The sequence below is a fragment of the Ranitomeya variabilis genome, chromosome 5, assembly GCF_051348905.1.
Source record: "Ranitomeya variabilis isolate aRanVar5 chromosome 5, aRanVar5.hap1, whole genome shotgun sequence".
NCBI lineage: Eukaryota > Metazoa > Chordata > Amphibia > Anura > Dendrobatidae > Ranitomeya > Ranitomeya variabilis.
The window spans coordinates 316,976,126-316,989,643 of record NC_135236.1 but is presented as its reverse complement, the minus strand read 5'-3'; the positions used below and the strand labels follow the sequence as shown (position 1 = coordinate 316,989,643).

General features: G+C 42.2%; 1 protein-coding gene across 1 annotated transcript in view; it reads right to left on the bottom strand.

Moving 5' to 3' along the window:
* The window catches only part of ELAPOR2 (endosome-lysosome associated apoptosis and autophagy regulator family member 2), a 157,455-nt gene extending 146,812 nt beyond the window's left edge, over positions 1-10,643 (bottom strand). Inside the window, exon 1 of the mRNA XM_077264643.1 lies at positions 10,439-10,643. Coding sequence (XP_077120758.1) covers positions 10,439-10,528 — 90 coding nt within the window. The 5' untranslated portion in view covers positions 10,529-10,643. The remainder of the gene's footprint in view (positions 1-10,438) is intronic.
* Positions 10,644-13,518: the final 2,875 nt, after the last annotated feature.

Genomic DNA, 13,518 nt, shown 5'->3' with positions numbered 1-13,518 from the left:
GTCTTCTGCCCTTGACACAGGGGACCATTCCCTATTATTACAAACCCTCTCATCCCTTGGCATCACAGACTTGGCCCTATCCTGGATCTCGTCATACCTAACAGACCAGACATTTAGCGTCTCCCACTCACACCACCTCCTCATCTCGCCCCCTATCTGTTTGAGTCCCGCAAGGTTCAGTCCTAGGGCCCCTGTTCTTCTCCATTTACACCTTTGGCCTCGGACAGCTCATAGAATCTCACGGCTTTCAGTATCACCTCTATGCTGATGACACACAGATCTACATCTCTGGACCAGATATCACCACCCTACTAACAAGAATCCCTCAATGTCTGTCCGCTATTTCATCCTTCTTCTCCGCTAGGTTTCTAAAACTTAACATGGACAAAACAGAATTCATCATCTTTCCCCCATCTCATGCAACGCCCCCAACGGACCTATCCATTACAGTAAACAGCTTCCCACTCTCCCCAGTCCCACAAGCTCGCTGCCTTGGGGTAATCCTTGACACTGATCTCTCCTTCAAACCACATATCCAAGCCCTTTCCACTTCCTGCCGACCTCAACTCAAAAATATTTAACGGATCTGTACATTCCTAAACCAAGAATCTGCAAAAACACTAGTCCATGCCCTCATCATCTCCCGCCTTGACTACTGCAACCTCCTGCTCTGTGGCCTCCCCTCGAACACTCTCGCACCCCTCCAATCTATTCTAAACTCTGCAGCCCAACGAATCCACCTGTCCCCCTGCTATTCCCCGGCCGTTCCCCTCTGTCAATCCCTTCACTGGCTCCCCATTGCCCAGAGACTCCAGTACAAAACCCTAACCATGACATACAAAGCCATCCACAACCTGTCTCCTCCATACATCTGTGAACTCGTCTCCCGGTATTTACCTGCATGCAACCTCCGATCCTCACAAGATCTCCTTCTCTACTCCCCTCTTATCTCCTCTTCCCACAATCACATACAAGATTTCTCTTGCGCATCACCCCTACTCTGGAACTCTCTACCACAACATATCAGACTCTCACCTACCATCGAAACCTTCAAAAATAACCTGAAGACCTACCTCTTCCGACAAACCTACAACCTGCAGTAGCCACCAATCGACCAAACCCTGCATGACCAGCTCTACCCTCACCTACTGTATCCTCATCCATCCTCTCCTACTGTACCAGTCATGACTTGTATTGTTTAAGATTATTGTACTAGTTTTTATTATGCAAACCCCTCCTCACATGTAAAGGGCCATGGACTAAATGGCGCTAAAATAATAAATAATAATAATCTCCTCGTAGTCAACGCAGGGTCACTTGACTGTTTATTTTTTAACTGTGTTAAAGCACCCCCTTTTTGATTCCTAAAGCCATTACACAGTACATTGCAGAGGCACATTTATAAGATTATCTCAGCACAGGGACATTTTTTTTAACACATCTAATTGTGGAAATTATTATTCCAAGAGTTATTGATTAAAATAAACTTTTCTTCGTGGGAAAACCCCTTTCCGACCTTAGACGTACTCAGTACATGGTCGCATGAGGCGCTGTGCGCGCGTTTGCTGCCGGGTGTCAGCTTATTCTGACAGCTGCACCCGTCCCTCAGTGCAGAGAGCGGTGATGCTGAAGGTTAAAGTCCCATAGTGGGACAAAGTAAAAACTGTTTTTAAAAAGTTTTTAAAAAATTGAAAAAATATGTTTTAAAAAATCTAATAATAATAAAAGTTACATAGCTCAGGCAAAAATTAAGAGACCACTGCAGTTATATAAAAATCAGCTTCTCTACATGTCTGACAGCCATTCCATTCCAGTGTCAGTTGAATTTCAACCAGAGAACACCTCATTCTACTTAATGTGCTTCTAATTAGATGATCACCTGAACCAAATGTTATTTAATGAAGGAAAGTATAAAAAAAACCCTGCTGTGGTGTTCACAATCCTTTTGCAATAGAACAAACTGGATGCCAAAACAAGTGCGAGTAATATCCCAAAAGTAATAGAAATGAAAAATTAACTTTTAACCATGCCAAAGGAGTTGAAAAGAAAAGTCTTGAGTGAGGAAAAGAAGGGCTCAATTCTGGCTTTACTAGCAGAGGGACACAGTGAGCATCATGTTGCCTCCATCCTTAAAATTTCTAAGATGGCAGTCCATTACAACAAGGTCAAGCAGCAGACATTGGGGACAACGAAGCTACAAACCAGAAGAGGGCGAAAACGACTCTCCACTGACTGGATGACCGACATCTTATTCGAATGTCACTCAGCAACCGCAGGAAAACATCAAGTGACCTACAAAAGGAATGGCAAATGGCAGCTGGGGTGAAGTGCATGGCAAGAACAGTTCGTAACAGGCTCCTGTAACGGGGTCTACCGTGCTGGAGTACCTCTTTCAGTACCACCCCATGTTTCAGGAGGTCCACTCTGCTTTGGCTGGAGTCTGAATGAAGGACGCTGGCTGGAATTGCTTGGTTACATGGGCGCATATAAAAGATCACTGCTTCTCCACGTATTTCCAGTGTGTCAACGCTTTACTCACAGGACACAGAATATATCACACAGATACAGAGGGCGGGCCAATTGAAAAGCGGCAGGCCATACATTACAATAGCCGCAGGTGGCCGGAGCCTGCCGATATTTACTGTGGGAATTACAAAGGTGGGGGAGGTCAGAAGGGGGATATCTTGTCCCCTCTGCCCAGGGGCGCAGCCTGTGGGCTGATGCATTAGGGACATGCATCTCACATGGAACCTATTATACATACATAGAACTGCACAACATATTCTGGGTGCTGGGGGGTTCCGTAACAGCTCCTAGAGGTAGGACTCAAGTCATGTAAAAGCTAGAAAAAAAGCCTTTCATCAATGAGAAGCAAAGGAGAGCCAGGCTGAAGTTTGCCAAAGACCATGAGGATTGGACCATAGAGGACTGGAGTAAGGTAATCTTCTCTGATAAGTCCAATTTTCCGCTTTGCCCAACACCTGTTCATCTAATGGTTAGACAGAGACCTGGAGAGGCGTACAAGCCACAGTGTCTTGCACACACTGTGAAATTTGGTGGAGGATTGGTGATGATGTGGGGATGCTTCAGCAAGGCTAGAATTCGGCAGGTTGTTCTTTGCGAAGGACATATTAATCAAGCCGCATATAAGGTTATCTTTGAAAAACATTTGATTCCTTCTGCTCAGGCAATGTTCCCCAACTCTGAGAACTGTTTTTTTCCAGCAGGACAATGCGCCATGCCACACAGCTAGGTCAATCAATGTGTGGATGAAGGACCATCACATCAAATCCCTGTCATGGCCAGCCCAATCTCCAGACCTGAACACCATTGAAAACCTCTGGAATGTAATCAAGAGGAAGATGGATAGTCACAAGAAATCAAACAAAGAAGAACTGCTTAAATTTTTGTACCATGATTGGCATAAAGACACCCAAAAGCAGTGTGAAGGACTGGTGGGAAGCATGCCAAGACGCAAGAAAGCTGTGATTAAACATCATGGTTATTCCACAAAATATTGATTTCTGAACTCTTCCTGAGTTAAAACATTAGTATTGTATCTAGATAAGTCCCCTGAGGGGTCTAGTGTCCAAAATGACATCACTTGTGGGGAGTTTCCACTATTTAGGCACATCCGGGGCTCTCCAAACGCGACATAGTGTTGGCCAATTATTCCATCAAATTTTGCATTCAAAAAGTTTAAATGGCGCTCCTTCCCTTCCAAGCCCTGCCGTGTGCACAAACAGTGGTTTTCCTCTACATATTTGGTATCAGTGTACTCATAAGAAATTGCAAAACAAATGGTGTGTGCAATTTCTCCCTTGTAAAAATTTTAAATTTGGGGCTAAATTTTTTTTGGTGGGAATGTTTTTTTATTTTCCCGTCTCAATGTTATAAACTACTGAGAAGCACCAGGCACCACACATCTAGATAAGTTCCCTTATCTCCCTCATTCCTTTCCAAGCCCTGTCATGCGCACAAACAGTGGTTTTTCCACACATATGGGGTATCGGCATGCTAATGAAAAATTGCACAACAAATTTTGGATTCCATTTTTTCCTATTACCTTTGCTAAAATCAAAAAAATTGGATCTAAAGTAATTTTTTTATGAAAAAATAGTTAAATGCTCATTTTTTCCATCAAAATTCCTGTGAAGCACCCGAAAGGTTAATAAACTTATTGAATGTGGTTTTGAGCACCTTGAGAGGTGCAGTTTTTAGAATGGTGTCACTTTTGGGTATTTTCTGTCATATAAAAGTCCTCAAAGTGACTTCAAATGTGAGGGGGTCCCTAAAAAAATGTTTTGTAATTTTTTATGGAAAATTGAGAAATCGCTGATGAACGTTTTTACCCATCTAACTTTCTAACAAAAAAAAAAAAGATGTTTCCAAAATTGTGCTGATATAAAGTAGACATGTGGGGAATGTTATGTATTAACTATTTTGTGATAGAACTTTCTGATTTAAGGGCATAAGAATTAAAAGTTTGAAAATTGTGAAATATAGAAAATTTCTGACAAATTTCTTCTTTTTTTTCCACAAATAAGCGCAAGTCAAGATATGTTTCCACTATCATGAGGTACAGTATGCCACGAAAAAACAGTCTCAGATTCAGTGGGATCCGCCGAAGCGTTCCAGAGTTATAACCTTATAAACTGACAGTGGTCAGAATTGTAAAATTTGTATTGGTCATTAAGGTCAAAATTGGCTCGGTCATGAAGGGGTTAAACAAGGATTATCACATAATGTAGGATTTCACACAACATAAGGTAAATGGTAATAGCAGGTGTATGAACCAGGAAACATGGTAATTTGATTACTCGGATTAGCCTTTAGCAGCGGAAATCATTAGAATACTTATAAAAGAAATCATGTATCTGGACTACGGCAGATTCATGAAACGGTATATAGGCAATAACCGGCTTCTTACTTGGCACATATGTAGGATAAATATATTTAAAGGGAATCTGTCTACAGGGTTTTGCTACCCCATCTGATGTAGGGGCAGAGACTCTGATTCCAGTTATGTGTCACTTACCGGGCTGTGTGTTGTATTTGTGATAAAATCCTTGTTTTCTCTGCTGCAGATCTAGCAGTTCTCTGAATGTGGAGCTCTGTATAACCCCGCCCACACCACTGATTGACAGCTATGTAGCACTGTGCATAGGAGGAAAGCTGCCAATCAGTGGTGGAGGTGGGGTTATACAGAGCTCATGAATATGTAGGTGTACATAGCAGCAGGTTTACTATTTCTCTAGTGATAATCTCCTAATGATGAAATATTGAATTTGTACAATAACAAAAGTTAACCTTTTTGTGGCATATTTAACTGTACTCTTTAGGGGCAAAACACATGTAGCCAGATATTACGGTATAGTTTTTGTGGTGTTTTGGGATCCGTTGCATGCTCTCGGTATGGCATTTCTTCTGATTAGTCTTCCCCGCTGTATACAGGCACATTTGTAGCTGTGACTAGAGAGAGCCAAGTGACACATGTAGGTGAAAAACAGCAACCACATTCCAAGTCCGACAGCACAATGGTTAACGCTATGGCCCTGGGCTCAAATGGGCATGTCAGCTTCCTCCCACAGTCTAAGACATAATGATAGGGACTTCAGATTTGTCACAGATGACAGTTATGATAATATCTACAAAGTGTGGCGCTACATTATTTATTATGCTTAATTGTATAGCGCCATCATATTCCTCAGCAGTTTAAAGTTATTAGCATCTCTGTCCTCATTGGGGCTCACAAACTAAATTCCCTATCAGTATGTCTTGGTGTGTGGGAGGAAACCCACGCAAACACGGGGAGAACATACAAACTCCTTGCAGATGTTGTCCTTGGTGGGATTTGAACCCAGGACCCCAGCATGGCAAGGCTGCAGTGCTAACCACTGAGTCACCTTGTATAAACAAGCATAATAATTATTTTAGAATAAATGCATTAGGGTCTTTCACTGACTGTACACAGCATTCAGCATGGGTGAAATTCCTAGAGTATAGATCTTCACATTAATGGATCAAAATTTGTGGCAAATTGTACCATGAATAAAGCCCAATCAGTCCTGAAAATGGCATCAGCTCCGTACAATAAATCCTTCCTTTTCTCCACTACTTTTACATTGATGCCCTATTCTTAGGAAAGGGCATCAACGTCCGATCAGCCGGCACTCGGCACTCCAGCCAATCAGCTGTCATCGGTGTCGGTGGTGGTGGCCGCCGGCCGGAAGTACCTACTCGCGGAGCTGGCCACCTACTTCTTTAATGTACTTGTATGGCAGTGGTCATCTCTAGCACCAAGTATCATTTCTGCAAATTACCAGAGTTGGCTGAAGAATTAACGTCTTGAGAAAAACAAACTTTCCAAGGTAATGAGACAATTGCTGGCAGATCACTAAGGCTGTGGTGCCAATATGTACACTAGAACGTTATAAGCCGACTTTACCTTTAGTATTGTTCGTATTAAAGATACTTATGGCATTAGTATTTTAGAGACAGGTTATACGGCACGTCTCTACACATATATAATCAGAATCTATAGTGAAGAGTGCTAGAAAGTTCAAGAAGCATGGCGACAGCTAGACCTTTCATGAATGGGGTGTTCACACAAAGGTTTTATTTAGATGGAAAAACCCAACATGGTTTTCAAAAGAAATCCAAGTAAAAATCTATATTTTTTCCCCACATCTTTTATTTTTCTCCACTTGGTTTGTAAAGCTTTGTTTGGAAGAAAAAACACTTCACTGTTTGAACAGCAATGGGGTCTTCCTATAGAAATCAATAAGAAGTTTATTCCAATCGTGTTTAAAACCGTTTTTAATTTGGATTTTGACGCAAAATCAATTCCAAATTTAATGTAAAGACCGTCCACATACCCTTAAAGGATCTGTCATTGTAATCCATCTTTTTTAATTCAGAGAGGGGTGTATTCCTGGATTCCTGTGAGGGCTATAGTGTGACACATCATTAAAGGGGTTGTCTGGCCTTAGGCTACAAGTCTGCAGTCACTTTATGTGACTGCAGACTTGTGAATCCTCACATCGCGTGAACTGCACGATCTGAGGATTTTCCATAGCCAGCGCTGGAAACTGGGGGACATGTGACCACAAGTATGTGACATGCATACTAGCGGCCACATTCCGACTAGACGTGTCCAGCCCTGCGCAATCCACTTGCATTGAGTGAGGCTCTGCACATCTAGTCGACACATGACCATATGTGTGCAAATCACATACTTGTGGTCACGCACCCGCTGCTCCTCGCACCGGCATCGGAGAATCCTGACAGCGCGCAGTGCATGTGATGTGAGGATTCACAAGTCTACAGTCACATAGAGTGACTGCAGACTTTTACCTAAGATCAGACAACCCCTTTAATACATTAAAGGAGTGTCCCACTCGCTGTAAAACCCCTTTTTAAATAAGATAGACCCCTTGTAAGATAAAAATAACAGATACTCATATCACACATCAGCAATCGGTATCGCTCCAGTGATGCCGGCGCTGGGTCCTCCATGACATTGGTATGTTACATGAACGCTGCAGCTAATCAGTCGCTTCTCTGCAGAGCTCATGTGAGCCCCGAGAGACTCAATGCTGACATCGCTGGAATGGAGCCGGATGAGGGAGATGAGTATCTGTTATTTTTTCATTTTATAAGGGAGACTGCTTCAATTAAAAAGGGGTTGTCCAGCTAGTGGTCAATCCCTTTAAAGAAAAAAAAGAACTTTCCAAAGAAGTAAAACTAATGCTTTTTCAAGTGCAGTTAATATATTTTATATTTATATGTTCTTTACACAAAGCATCAAACTTAGGAGTCAAAATATGTTCCCTGTCACCAGTAGCCTATAAACAGTGCTGCTGCCATCATCAGCGTCTTCTATAGCTGGAAGAAAGCTATAATGTTTAGACATTTATCTACAGCCAGGATTTACAATACAAACTGAAGATATTATTAAAGGGGTATTCCCATCTCCAAGATCCTACCGCAATATGTCGTAGGTGTAATAATAATAATATTAGCCAATACCTCTAATTAGAAATGTAGTGTAGTTTTTCTGATTCGCTATGTCTCTTTCCTCATGTGCAGGCATTGCAGGACCTTAGGTATCCATGGTTCCAACCACTAGCAACTAGCTGTCACTACATTAGTGGTTGTAACCATGAATACCTAAGGTCCTGCAATGCCTGCACATGAGGAACGAGACATAGCGAATCAGAAAAACTATCCTACATTTCTAATTAGAGGTATTGGCTAATATTATTACTATTACACCTACTACATATTGGAATAGGATCTTGAAGATGGGAATACCCCTTTAAACATGTCTCTTAGACAGTCTAAGTTGAACCTGATGATGTATCAAAATCCATATAATGTAAATGTGGTTGTATAGACCTGAAATTAAGATCAGCATTTTAGGAGTCCAGCTAGAGTAGGGAAATATTCAAAAATAATTATACAGCAATTCTAATGTGGCTTTACAGAGAAAGTACACCGGCCTCATCAGGTCTGAGATTTGTTTAACAATGTATGAGGTTTCTGAAATTTGGTGACAGATCACACTTAAATTATTACTGAAAAAGGTAATACACGTATTATGTATACATTATAGGTAGAAATACGCTGTCTTATTCTTTTATTTCTTATACTATTCGGAAGGATCAGGGTCATTATTTTTGCTCTGTTTTTTTCTTGACAAGTAACCATTGTCCCTTGTAAGCTAAATTCTTTCTCTCTTGTTACCTGTCACCTTTTTCTCCTTTATGCACCCAGCCTCCCCCATTCACCTGGATAGTAATAATCATAAAGTGACTGTAATGTTACAGATTGTGCTGCCATATGGCGTCCATGCTGAATTATTCACTGTGGCAGGCTGGTGAGGTACTCGGTGGTGGTGCCGGGATGCCATTTGTATAGTCTCCCCTGTGGTGATAGAGGCCACACAAGTGCGGGTTTGTATTACAGGGTAGGGTGGTACTTTATAAATTAGTGACCTATCAGTAGCCAATTCTATCCAGAAAGCAAACAGTACACACCTTAGCGCTGCCGACAGCACACAAGTCCCTGCATACCTTACTGACATCATCTGGAGCATTCTTAGTGTTTTAGATATCATTTCTTAGTGTATGAAATAAACAGTATTTAATTCACCAAGACAAGCGTTCTGCGTGCGTGAAGTCATTAGGAGACATAATAACAATAATAATTTACGCCACATTTATGTTGCCCCGCCCCCTCCTAGCTGTGCCCCGCCTACTTACCAAAAAGCTGTCTGGACCTGTCACAATAATGCCAAAGTCGCCATTTATGCAAATATGCATTAGGCAGGAATGTTGGGACATTTCAAGCAGTTTTACACCAGAAAAGTTGTCCCCTTAGTGCTGAACCCACTTAGTAATGAGTTGCAGATGCCCCTACAGAGAAATCTTCAGTTTCTTTTGGGCTTGTACCCACTGACTGCTCCAGAAGCGTCCCCCCTCTACCAATGGGCGGTGTTACCCTGGTACAAGGGTTATGGTGAGAAAGTCATGTGCGCCTCCGGTCCATTAAGGACAGAGCAAATCTTACTCCTAGCAGTCGGACCCCAGCAATCAGCAAGTTACTGCATATCCATAGGATAGGGGTAACATGAGTTGTTGGGAATAACCATGTAAGAAGCCCAATACTGTTAGCTCATAGTGCTCTCTGCTAAGGGCCCCCCTGTAAGGCAGTGACAGGACCCTGGTGTTTATTAGAACAAGGGGGACACTTACTGCTAGAAATGCTCAGGGACCAGACACATGCCTTCCCTATCTCCAGCATAGTCAGCCTGATTGTCCTTAGTTATTGCAGAGCTTGCTGCACAGTCACAGCAGACACTGATGAACAGGGGGACGATACTACCATGCTTCTTCTCCCCTGGAGGAGCACTCTAGGGGGTGTAGAGGGTCCCCGCCTGCATACAGACCCTACATACAGACCCTACATACAGACATGTCACTGGGGAAGGCAGTGCCTGTGGCTGATTACCATGTGTACCATGGCAGCCTTTGTCCAGCCATCAGCCAGGATGGGCCAATGTGACAGCTACAGAGCCTTCAGCAATGCTCCTCATGGTAATAATCATACACTCTGATAATAGACAGAATGGAGCTGACACGATGATCACTACTACAAATGGCTGAGATCGCAGCTAGCAATGAGGCTTCTCCATTACATAAGCTTCCTATTAAAGAGACAGTAGGTATGACTGGCCTGGTACATCGCCTGCTCATTCATAGTGCCTGGCATACTGGTGGTTAATGCAAGGATGACTAACACTAGGTGTCTCAGCTGGGTGGATGTGCCTCTCTGTAGAGAGCCCCCAGAAGTACAAGACCCTGCACAGGACGCACAATCCCCCTGCCCTGCACATAGATCCCACGTAATAGGCTTAGACAAAGCTGCACCTCACCTCGTTACACGCCGGTAAATTGCGCAGAGCTGTGCCCAGTACCAGCTGCAGGCAGAGGGCGAAGCTGCCCGTCCAGCGGAAGAGTCCCATTGTGGGCGACGAGCAGTGCACGCTGCCTCCGCTGTCAGCAGCCCATGCAGAGGATGAGGAGGATGCTCCGTCACCTGCGCACCCCGGCCGGGACTACTGGAGCGGTGACAGCCCCGGCTGCTGACGTCACTGCCAGCGGGGGGAGGAGAGATGGGGGGGGTGCAGAGCTGTGCCGGCCCCGGTGGCAGTCACTGGGACACGATCAATGGCAAGGAGGGAGGAATGACACAAAGTGGATCTACAGGACGAGTGTGTGTGTGTGTGTGTGTGTGTGTGTGTGTGTGTGTGTGTGTGTGTGTGTGTGTGTGTGTGTGTGTGTGTGTGTGTATATATCTGTGTGTATTATCTGTGTGTGTGTGTGTATATCTCTGTGTGTATCTGTGTGCGTGTATATATCTGTGTGTATATCTGTGTCTGTGTATCTGTGTGTGTACTTGTGTATATCTGTGCGTGTATATATCTGTGTGTGTATATATAGCTGTGTCTGTATATCTGTGTGTGTATCTGTGTGTGTGTGTATATATATCTGTGTGTGTGTATCTGTGTCTATATCTGTGTGTATCTGTATCTGTGTGTGTGTGTATATATATCTGTGTGTGTGTGTATCTGTGTGCGTGTATATATCTGTGTGTGTGTGTGTGTGTATATCTCTGTGTGTATCTGTGTGCGTGTATATATCTGTGTGTATATCTGTGTCTGTGTATCTGTGTGTGTACTTGTGTATATCTGTGCGTGTATATATCTGTGTGTGTATATATAGCTGTGTCTGTATATCTGTGTGTGTATCTGTGTGTGTGTGTATATATATCTGTGTGTGTGTATCTGTGTCTATATCTGTGTGTATCTGTATCTGTGTGTATCTGTGTGTGTGTGTGTATATATATCTGTGTGTGTGTGTATCTGTGTGCGTGTATATATCTGTGTGTGTGTGTGTGTGTATATCTCTGTGTGTATCTGTGTGCGTGTATATATCTGTGTGTATATCTGTGTCTGTGTATCTGTGTGTGTACTTGTGTATATCTGTGCGTGTATATATCTGTGTGTGTATATATAGCTGTGTCTGTATATCTGTGTGTGTGTGTATATATATCTGTGTGTGTGTATCTGTGTCTATATCTGTGTGTATCTGTATCTGTGTGTATCTGTATCTGTGTGTGTGTGTATATATATCTGTGTGTGTGTGTATCTGTGTGCGTGTATATATCTGTGTGTGTGTATCTGTGTCTGTATCTGTGTGTATCTGTGTCTGTGTATGTATGTATGTATATCTATCTGTATCTATATGTACAGTACATCTGTGTCCGTGTGTGTGTCTGTGTGCGTGTATATATCTGTGTGTATATCTGTGTGCTTGTATATATCTGTGTGTATCTGTGTCTATATCTGTGTGTGTATCTGTGTGTGTGTGTGTGTGTATATATATCTCTGTGTGTATCTGTGTGCGTGTATATATTTGTGTGTGTGTGTATCTGTGTGTGTGTGCGTGTATATATCTGTGTATATCTGTGTGTGTATCTGTATCTGTGTATGTATGTATGTCTGTATATCTATCTGTATCTATATGTACATCTGTGTCCGTGTGTGTATCTGTATATCTTCGTGTGTGTATCTGTGTGAGTGTATATATCTGTGTCTGTGTGTATCTGTGTGTGCCTGTATTTTGTGCATATCTGTGTGCATATATCTGTGTGCGTGTATATATATATCTGTGTGTGTATCTGTGTGTGTATATCTGTATCTTCGTGTGTATGTGTGTCTATATCTTTGTGTGTGTATCTGTGTGCGTGTATATATATATCTGTGTGTATCTGTGTGTGTATATATATATATCTGTGTCTGTATATTTGTGTGCCTGTGTATCTGTGTGTGTTTGTATCTAATAGATAATGAAAAGATCAGGTGGTAGAATATGTCAGTTGATTTTTAGCTATATATCTTTACTGCAATAATTATTTCACCATGGCATTTATAAGAAAACTAGCAAATAATATCAGATAAAAAGGAAAAAAAATAGGAAAATTATGCGGTATAAGTGACAGCTAGCTGGACAGACAAATGATATATAGATAAAACATATAGACCGAAACAAAATGAGAAAAAAAAAACTGTAAGTAAAAAGTAATAGTACACAGAAATACATTTAGGTACTTAGTAAATGCAGTTTATGATTTTAAAAAAACGCGTACAAGCCATCCCACTATGACATGGGGTGCCCAAATAGATGTCAGGTAAGAGAAGACTGACAAATAAGAAACATATTGGATAGATGATAGCTAATTAGACAGATGAGATGTTGAATAAATATTAGTGTAGATTAGATGGATGGATAGATAATTATGGGACAAACAGACAGATATTTAATATGGGGACCATATTACATTGTGATGCCAAAGCAGTCCACAGAAAAATATTGATTTACTCATGTCACACTAAACATAACAATTATTGAAAAGGGGGAACATCTGCCCAATGTGTTGAGTGGTGGAGGACACATTTCCTTGTACTTTGCATCTTGTCCCAAGAGCCGGCCAGTATGGTGGCTCAGTGGTTAGCACTGTAACCTTGGGGCGCTGGGTTTCATATCCCACTATCATCTGCAAGAAGTTTGTATATCCTACTGGTGTTTGCGTGGGTTTCCTCCAAAAGACACTCTAGTAGGGCATTTAGATTGTGAGCCCATTGGGGACAGTGATGATATCTGTAAAGCGCTGCGGAATTAATGGCGCTATATAGGTGAGTAAAGAGGATAAAACGCCTGTTACTGGCCATTAATAAATCTTATGTATAAGTAACCTGCTTGCTAATGGGGGCCTGCTAACCAGGGGTGTAGATATAGAGGATGCGGTGTGGCGGACACACCATGTTCTGGTTCTTCGGGGTCCCCAAGGGTCTGCTGCTCTAATAGAACAAATCAGTGTTATAAATGGCACCTGGAGTGTGGGGGGCTGTTGCAGATTTGTAAAAACACTGCAACCACATAGATCAAGTCC